The sequence below is a fragment of the Salvia splendens genome, chromosome 15, assembly GCF_004379255.2.
Source record: "Salvia splendens isolate huo1 chromosome 15, SspV2, whole genome shotgun sequence".
Taxonomy (NCBI): domain Eukaryota; kingdom Viridiplantae; phylum Streptophyta; class Magnoliopsida; order Lamiales; family Lamiaceae; genus Salvia; species Salvia splendens.
Window position 1 is genome coordinate 34127216 of NC_056046.1, and position 9974 is coordinate 34137189.

At 37.0% G+C, this 9974-nt stretch overlaps 1 protein-coding gene across 1 annotated transcript; it reads right to left on the bottom strand.

Annotated features, from left to right (window-relative positions):
* Positions 1 to 1834: 1834 nt before the first annotated feature.
* Positions 1835 to 3491, bottom strand: LOC121766444 (ferruginol synthase-like). The gene is made up of 2 exons (XM_042162727.1): positions 2613 to 3491; positions 1835 to 2550 (listed from the first exon to the last, which is right to left on the bottom strand). The coding sequence occupies exons 1-2, from the start codon at positions 3033 to 3035 to the stop codon at positions 1948 to 1950; spliced, it is 1026 nt and encodes a 341-aa protein (XP_042018661.1). The 5' UTR covers positions 3036 to 3491; the 3' UTR covers positions 1835 to 1947.
* Between the last annotated feature and the right edge of the window lie 6483 nt (positions 3492 to 9974).

The window sequence follows — 9974 nt, forward strand, 5'->3', positions numbered from 1 at the left end:
TTTTATAGTACTCATCCCTGCATGTGTTTTCCTTATGTGCAGGTTGAGCGACGAGGAGCTTGGGTGGTGTTGACTCGAACTTGAATATCTTGTTGCTTCTTAATTTTGAACTTTGAGGGTCGTCGTGTCTTCATACATGGTGTCACCTTCTCTTGAACGCTCCCACTAAATTATTACTATCTTTTTCAATTATGTTTTGAATCCCTTTTGCTCTTGGATTATAAAATCTGTTAGCCGTTATCTTTTGATTAAATGTCAAGTCAATACTCTGATTCTCCCTTCAAGTCCCATTAGTCGTGACCACCCACATTTATTAAACCCCAAAAGGGTGGTCACGACACATTCCGTGATGATCTATTGAGTTGCTACATAATCGTGAGAGGAGGTTGGCGAGTTAGAAGAGCTTAGTTGACACTACAATTAGCTTCCCTTAAATCGACACTGTTAATTGAGAGTGAGGACATCTTGAGGGTCTTAGTAGCTTTTGGGAATTACAAATCTAGGATTGACGCCCCTAGTGTATGTAATCTACACTTGTGCCGCATGGACAAAACTTATGTGACTCGTTCTAGTGAAGTAAGAACTGTGCTAGGGGACCATAACTATGTTTTGTGTAAACCATAATTGTGAAAGCTCTATCCTTGGAATTCCACTCTTTGCATAATTTACCCCAAAACTCTTGTTTCTTTAGATAGTATTTGACACTTAGTACATTATAGACAGTTGCAATTATATTCTCTGTGTTCGATATCCCGGTACTGACCTTTAGCTATACTATTTCTGCCTTGTATACATGCAAGTAGTTGTAGTGCTAAAAGATAGTGCATCGTATATCCTCCTTAAGATGTCCATTGAGGAATGCATTGTTGACATCTAGGTGAGTAACAGTCCAACCTTTGGAGACAACCAAGCTCAAGAGTAAAGTTGATTTAACAACTGGACTAAATGTCTCATTGGAGTCAAAGCTAACTTGTTTGGAGAATTTCCTTAAGCAACTAACCTTTCTTTGTATCTAGCAATGCAACCGTCAACAGGTTTCTTGATCTTGAAAAGCCAAGTACAACCTGTTAGGATTGGTATACTAAAAAGCATATTTCGAGCATGTTGCATGGATAGAATTGCTTGTATACAATAAACTCTACAATCCACTTTTAACCCAAGGCGAGAAGAATTAATTTTATCGCATTGGTGTTTGCTTATGCATTTATAAGATGTTTCTCAAACATTTAAATGTATAAGAAGTAAATAAGCCTAATTCTTCTGCATAGTAGACTGGTCGTGAACGACGTTCACAGAAGGTGACGCAGTCGGTCCTATGTAGAAGAGAAATATTTCACAACCTAGATAGGCTTTGGCTACCTATCGTGAAAGGTTGCAGTGTCAGTCCGCATGTTTCCTTACCTTAGGAAATAAGTGGGCGTGATATTATTTAAGTTTTGGACTTGGGACTCAATTTATGTTTTTTTATTTCTTTTAGTAAATTGTTTAAACTCGGATCTAATTTATTCCAAGTAATTTAATTATTCTAAAGTAATTAATTTTTTTTATTTAAACTGTTCACAAAGTAATTAAAGCTCCGATTTCATTCATGCGAAAGAATGACATTAATCTCTGTAAGTGAGATATAAAATTAAGATAGGTGCATAATTCTTGGGAAAATATACAATATTTTTCGAAATGTCTCAATTTAGTTGAGTAGTATTTCTTTTTTGACAAAAAACAAAATATCTAATTACTCTTATTTTATCCTCTCTCTTATATTATTTCTTTATTCTTTCTCCTGTTTTAGCTTATCTCCATGTCCAAAAGATATATTTCAGCTAATTGGGATGGATGAAGTACCAAATAGTAATATGATTGATAATTTTCAATATACATAATACACAACATGGGTTACATTATTGGAAGCATGGGCTATTATTGTCCATTTATTAAGATGAGAAAATCTTAAATTTTAAACGGAAAAGCTCTAAGTGGAGTTGCTTTGCTCAAATTTATCCGAAACATGGCTTCTTTATGGTCCGGGTGATCCTTGTCTTTCTGAAGTTTCCAGTCAAAATTATGAACCAAAACAGCGGTGGTCATCTGCAGAATACGAGTTGCCAAGGGTATTCCGGGGCATATTCTCCGGCCCGCCCCGAAGGGTATGAGCTGGAAATGCTGGCCTTTGAAGTCCAGTTTGTTGTCAAGGAATCGTTCTGGCTCAAAAGATTCCGGATAAGTCCAGATGCTCGGATCTTTTGCCATTGACCACGTATTTACGACTATCTGCGTCCCTTTTGGAATCATATAGCCATTCACCTCTTGATCGGCTTCTGACATCCGGGTAACCGCAAGAGGCCCTGGCGGGTGATAACGAAAGGTTTCTTTGATCACTGCCTGCAGATACGGGAGGGACGCGATGTCCGCCTCCTGGATTTTCCCATTCTCTCCCACTGCGCTCTTTATCTCTCGTTTTAGCCTCTCGAGTTTGTCCAGGTTGAATAGTAGCTCAGTCATGATCCACTCGACCATGTTCGAGTTGGAGTCTATTCCTCCCACGATTAATTCCTAGTATATTTATAGATTTTTTTAGAAAAAAGGTAGACCAAATAAATGAAAATAGAACTTACGAGAAGTAAATAAGGGATATCTTGTGTGGTAATGTTGTAGTCGTTTGCTTGGGTGATATCGATGATTGCCTCGAGCAGATCCTGCTTCTTGTTGTTGGGGTTGTTCCTTCTGTGGTCCAACTTGTGGTTAAGAAAATCACGGAATTTGGCCAAGAGTTTACCCAAGCTTAACTCAGCCTTGCGCTTCATCCCCTGCGGATCCAAGACTTTTAGAATGGGGAAGTAGTCGGTGATATTGGGAGCAAATAAGGTGAAAAAATCTTCCATGATCTTCATCAATTCCATGGCGGTGTCCGGGGAGGTGATGGAGAAGATGGTGGTGAGCAAGAGGTTGAGGTTGGCCATGAATACCACATTGTGGAGGTTGACCACATCCCTTCGGTCGCAGTGGCCCCCGACGTGATCCACCAGCTTCTGCAGCATCTCCTAGCGGAGGGCCTCACTTTCTTCGAGGCACCGCTCCGAGAACAGAATCTCCTTGCACATCTTGCGCTTGTCGCGCCACTCCTTCCCTGCCGGACCGAAGAAAATACTGAACTTGTTGAACCCGCCTACATCCATCGCATGGGGGACGGTCCGACCGGAGAAGACCTGGCCGTGGCGTTGGAGGAGCTCCATGGCCATCTCCGGTGTGGACACCACCACCGTGTACACGCTGCCTATGCGGATTGACATCAGAGGGCCGTACGTTTTCGCCAGCTGTCTCAGTGTTTCGGTCTGATTTTTACCTAGTTGGTGAATGTTTCCGATGATCGGGAGGGGTCTGGGTCCCGGAGGAAGCCGTTTCCGTGGCCCCTGGAGGTATACAAACCACCTTAAACCCAACAACATTACACCCATCACAACACCAATCAAAACGCAATCCATTTTCCACTGCTTTTTTTTCTCCCTTGCAACCTTGTATACTAATATGCCTCCTTTTATAACCCAATGCAACTACTACTAATATTTTTATATTTTAATATAATGCTAGTATACTAAAATCAAAATATACAATATGGGACCTGGAATTAATTAATGATCATATGGTATATATATATATATATATATATATATATATATATATATATATATAGCAAATTTATGATATTTATTTCAATTTATCATAAGAAATAAACGTGGAATATAGGACTTCTTTTTTCTCAAGTAGACAAATTAAAAAAATAACAAAATACTGGGAGTATTATTGAGTAGAGGAGGTTGTGGACCAAATTAGTAAAAATTAATACACTCAAGGCTAATATATTGATTGGTCCTTTATCGTATATGTAATCAAGAATGCTTGCATGATTTTTTAATTTTATAACTATTTCAATTTCCCTTTGGGGGTAGACTAAATATTAAAATACTAACGTGGCGGGAGAAATTGGAGGTGTATTATCCACTAATGTAAATGCTCTTACACATTTTGGAAATGCGTTGACTCCTTTGGTAGAATTTTAAAAAAAATTGTCACATTTAGGGACATGATTTTCTAAATACGATTACTTACACATTTTGAGAATACGTAACTCTTTCTGTAGAAGTAAAAAATGTCATATTTAGGGATATGATTTTCTAAATACGATTACTTCAAGAATTTCGCCCAAAATTTATACATCAAGATATATTGATTTCACTTCATCAAAAGAAAGACACTTGGGTTGGTACAATGCTGTTTTGTGAAATAAATTACCATTGAGTGGAGGCTGTGGACCAAATTAGTGAATATAATGTAGTTAATTAACAAGGAATTTTGTCACTCACATGCCTTGTCCAATACGGCAAAATCGACAACTATTAATTATTAGACGAAAATATTTGTTGATACTAACTAAATTAGTAATGTAGTTAATTAATAAGGAATTTTGTAACTCACATGCCCTATCCTATACGGTAAAATCGGCAACTATTAATTATCAGACGATTTGTTGATATACTATCCAAATTAGTGACTGTAATGGAGTTAATTAACAAGAAATTTTGTCACCCATGCCTTTTCCTTTATGGAAAAATCGGAATACTACTAATTATCTGGCGGAAATATTTGTTGATGCTATATTCACCCTTCATCCTATACAAGTATCGCCATATTTTTTTGTCCTTCCATAGAAATGGTCTATATCCATTAATAATAATCCTTTTTTTAATTTTCTTTTAGAGTGAACTACATAAATGGTACTTGATCTTTCACTTTCGCACATAAATGGTACGTGATCTTTATTTTATTTCGTTTTTGGTACCATATAACAAAAATAACTCTGGCTACCAAACATGTGATTTTTTAGTTATGGATGATATTTTTGGAAATTTTAATTAAATAGTACCAAACATGTGATTTTTTTCTTCCTTTCTTATTTCTTTTTTCCTTCTTTAGTTTCTTCATTTTCTTCTTTCTTTTTAGTATTTTACCTTCCTTTCTTCTTACTTTTTTTCCTTAGTTTATGTTTCCTCTTTTTACTTTTCTCTTCTTTTTCTTCTTTCTTTTTAGTGTTTTATACATACATCTAATTGCATTCATAATATAAATCAAGAAAAAAAATACCTAATCAAATTAATTATTTAAAGTAATTAAATCAATTGAATTATTTATATTAAATTATTTCATACTCATTTTAGGGTTGAAACACCTAACTAAAAATATTCAAATTTTTACCATTATGAATATAATTAACAATTTTAAATTTTTACGAAGACTATATTGATTAGTTATTAATTTAATATTAAATAATAATAATAGTAATAATTATTATATAATTTATAATTTAAATAATTATACTATTGGTATTTATTTATTAATTATATTATTGGTAATGTAAGATAGAAAGAGAACAAAAAATTATTACACTTTAATTTTGTTATTTTTATTGATTAAAAAATATTATAGTTTGATTTTAAGTAACTAAAAAAATATTATATTTAGTTTTGTTAATTTTAAAAATAGTACTAGTAATTAATTTTTTATAAATTAAAAAAATATTATACTTTAATTTTATTTAAAAAATAATTATTTTAATTATTTAATTTTGTATAGATATAATATTATTGTACTTCAATATTATACATTAATTTTATTATTTTGATTTAAGAAAATAATTTTTCTAATTTTGTAACATCTCATTTAATCGTGTAATATCATGTTTTAGTCGTTATCGTGTCGTGTCAAGTTATATTGTATAGTAACTTACTATCATTAATAGAGTGTTAACTTTTTTTTTGGATACACGATAATCCACACGAATCCGACATGAACCCGTTGGGTTAGAGCAACCACAACCGTGCTCTTGCCAACGAGCACGATTGTGGGCCCGGCCCCACTTTTTCTGCCTGCTCTTAGGCAAGAGCACAACAACCACAGCCGTGCTCTTCCGCAAGAACGAGCACAAGAGTCCCATTTAATCGTGTAATATCATGTTTTAGTCGTTATCATGTCGTGTCAAGCTATATTGTATAGTAACTTACTATCATTAATAGAGTGTTAACTTTTTTTTTGGATACACGATAATCCACACGAATCCAACATGAACCCGTTGGGTTAGAGTAACCACAACCGTGCTCTTGCCAACGAGCACGATTGTGGGCCCGACCCCATCTTCATCAAAGAATCTAGTATTCGTGTAAAGAAACACATATCTTGCCGTGAAGATTATAGAATTTGTACCTTTTCTATCATTTGGGACAACCTTAAAACATACCTCAGTACACAACTCCAATTACTTGGATACCTTTTCCAAAACATGTGTTGGAATAACTCCACACCTTGTGATGTGCTGGACTAGACTTGCCTCTAGTCACAAACTCGCGTGTTGTAGAAGGTACTGATGTTATAGTAGTTTCTTTAAGGTATAACTCATTGTTTCCAACGTATATCCCATCAATGATAAGGTGTTATTGAGTAAAACTGTTCACTTATCGAACTTGTCTTCGAGAGACTTCGATATCTTCTTATATGACTATCCCATTCTTTAGAAGAATGCTTGGAGTAGTCAACTAGGATTTAACTCCCACTACTGATCTTAACTCATTGCTCGTCTCCTATGGTATAAACCATTAAGACTTGCTAGTCTTTCTATGTCGTACCTATATAAGTATTCTGAATCCCCTGAACCACCAAAAGATTCTAACTTGTTGTGCATCAACCAGACTTACCTGACTTTCAAGCTATTTAACAAGTAAGCTGTTAAAATCTCGATAGTCACTTGAGTTATACAAAATCAGTTTGAACAATTACTAAGTACTTTCTTGGCCTTATGATTAAGTACCATAAAAACTTTATCATTCATTGTTTAAGAAGTTGAACTGTGGTGTTAAACTCAATCTTTTTGCAATTATATTGTTTAGATACTATGATGTATAATTTGTTTTTCTATGGCACTATGATAGATATTCGATGAACATTTCTCAATAATGCACGAATTATCAAATGACATCGAACATCATTTAATCATTAACTAGTTTAGAAACTGAAACTGAATTCTTTCCAAACTAAACTGTACCAATAAAACAAAGTCTTATACATCAAAACAAAACAATAAAGTGAGCATAAATAAATAGCTCCAAGTGCAACAACTGCCCAACTAGATGTAGATCGCTCCTTTAGAAGTTGCATTGTTTTCTAAGCCATTGTCCTTCTATATAAGAGGTCAATCCGACTTACAATGCATCTTCTCTTTGCCTTTTTCACCAAATTTTTCCTGCCTTTCTTGCTTTCAGCAGGCATTGATGACAATTCAGCTCTTCCCTCTTTCCATTGCTAGTCTTCTGTTCGATTGAACTAAGACATAGGAAAGATACAACCTTAATGAATTCGTCAAGTATCATGTTATCTTCCTCCAATAGTAATAAAGTGAATATAATGCCAAAGGTTTCCAACTTTTCAGTAACAACCTTCATATAATCACTTCCTATTACATTTGGCGATGAACTGAGTGTAGAAACTATTTGAGTAACTGAATCAGAAGATTCATGAAAACTTTCTATCTCTTTTGGATGTTCCAATAGAATCTGGACAACGTCCTCATTGGATATTCCTTTATCATCGGTATAAACCAAGACTTGTCTCACTACTTAAAAGAAAGTAGTTTGACCTTCTTCCTCAAAGAACTTATCGAGTACATGCATAAAATGCATTCTCAAACTTTCTTTGTAGAATTTTGTCGAGGAAATGGAGGACATGAATTAGTGAGTACAAACTTTAAGTTTTCAGCAATGAGAATCTTATCCATTTAATATTTCCAGTCTACATAATTTTGGCCTTCGAGTTTGATTTCTTTAAGGTTCGCAGACATTATTAAGAATTTGGCTGAGAAGAAATAAAACTATTTATCACATACTATGCTTAATACATAATCGCAAACAACCATAAAACAATTTATGTATCTCACAACCGTAAAAACCAAAATAAGTACCCCTTTAGGGAGGTCATACAAATTCGGATTCCAACAATTTCCTGGTCACAATACCGACGGATAGTCCAGAGACCACTAAGGTGGCATGGCCGCCAAATATTGCCTAAGCATTTACCATAAAGGGTTTTTTTTTTTTATTTTATTTTTTTTTAATTAACTTTATATATTTATATCATATATATGAAGGAGGAAATTACAAATCAACTCCTATAACAAGGAGGAAATACAAATTGCGCCTCCCAGGGTTCGAACTCGAGACCTTCAGGATGGACGCGGTATCAAGCGGCCTTTACCGCTAGGCCAAGGGGCTTTTTTTTTTTTTTTTTTTTCCTCAAACACCATCACGGCGGGGGGTTAAGGCGGACCCCCAACCTGTATATATCAAAAATCACCAAAAGAACATACATCAGACGAGCCCAAAAGTGACTCGGTCCGCACGAGAGATACAAAACACAAGAGCTAGCAAAGCTACTATGGTATCCCCACAGACCGGGTACTAACCATCTAACTAAAGAGAGAATAAACATAACAAAGCTATACATCATAAAAAGGACAAGGATGATGGCCAAAAGCGGGCCAAATCCAAAGGAAATCAAAAAACCATAAATCAAAACCACGAACCAAGTGAAGTAGTCATCCATCTCGATATCTGAATCTGAAGTTTGGATAGCCCAACTGGTCCATCCTGACGAGCGACTTCAAATACCGAGGCGCTGAATCCGCATCAAAGAAGGTGATGGCAGGGGTCTGGACCCCCCTACATGCAAAAAAGTCTGCTGGCCGGTTGCCCTCTCGATAGATGTGAGAGAACATAAACTGTATCTGAGCGAGCAAAGTGCGAATGCGAGCCATGTGATGTCTCACATCCGCTGCTCCTCCGCGTCCTGAAGTGAACACCGCGACCACTGCTGCCGCATCCATCTCGACCCAGACATGCGAGGAGAACTGCATAGCCAGTGTGAGCCCGTGAAGAAGAGCTAAAAGCTCCGCCTCGAAGGCCGACCCAGCTGCGAGAGGCGTACAAAAGGCCCCCAAGAGAGAACCGTCTGAGCCCCGAACCACTCCCCCACCACCTGCCTGTCCCGTCGAGCTAGTAAAGGCCCCGTCGGTGTTCAGCTTCACCCAAGGATCGTCGGGTGGATGCCAAAGCACTTGCAGGGACCTCAGAACTCGCCGGCGAGGAGGAGCCAAAGGCATGAAGTCAACGGCAGGGGTGCAACCGCGCCAATGAAGGGGGACTAGCACACCCGCTGCCACCAAGATCCGCAAATGCTGAACAACCTGCCAAATAACATGTGAAGAACGAAAAGAAATGCCGCGGTGCTTGCAGCTATTCCTCTCCGTCCAAATGAACCAATATATCAAGCAAGGAATGATAAAACTGATGTGCAAGGTGGGAGCCCTGCGAGAGGACCTCCACCAAAAACCTAATCTACGTGCAATATCAATGCACGTGTGAATGTGTGTGCTAATATAGGGGAACCAGCCATCGAAGTAGTCCCAAACAGATCTCGCCAACGGACTCGACACAAACAAATGCTGAAAAGACTCGACTGAAAAAGAAGAGACACAACACAGACACTTGGATGCGAGAGAGATACCACGGGTCTGAACATAGCACTCAACAGGGACCCTCTGGAGGAGGAGGTTCGAACTCGAAACCTCCAGGATGGACGCGGTATCCAGCGCCCTTTACCGCTAGGCCAAGGGGCTTGGATCATAAAGGGTTTAGGGTTTAGGTTTTTTTTTTTTTTTTTTTTTTTTTAAATTAACTTCATATATTTATATCATATATATGAAGGAGGAAATTACAAATCAACTCCTATAACAAGGAGGAAATACAAATTGCGCCTCCCAGGGTTCGAACTCGAGACCTCTAGGATGGACGCGGTATCCAGCGCCCTTTACCGCTAGGCCAAGGGGCTTGGATGGTTTTTTTTTTTTTTTAAATTAACTTCATATATTTATATCATAT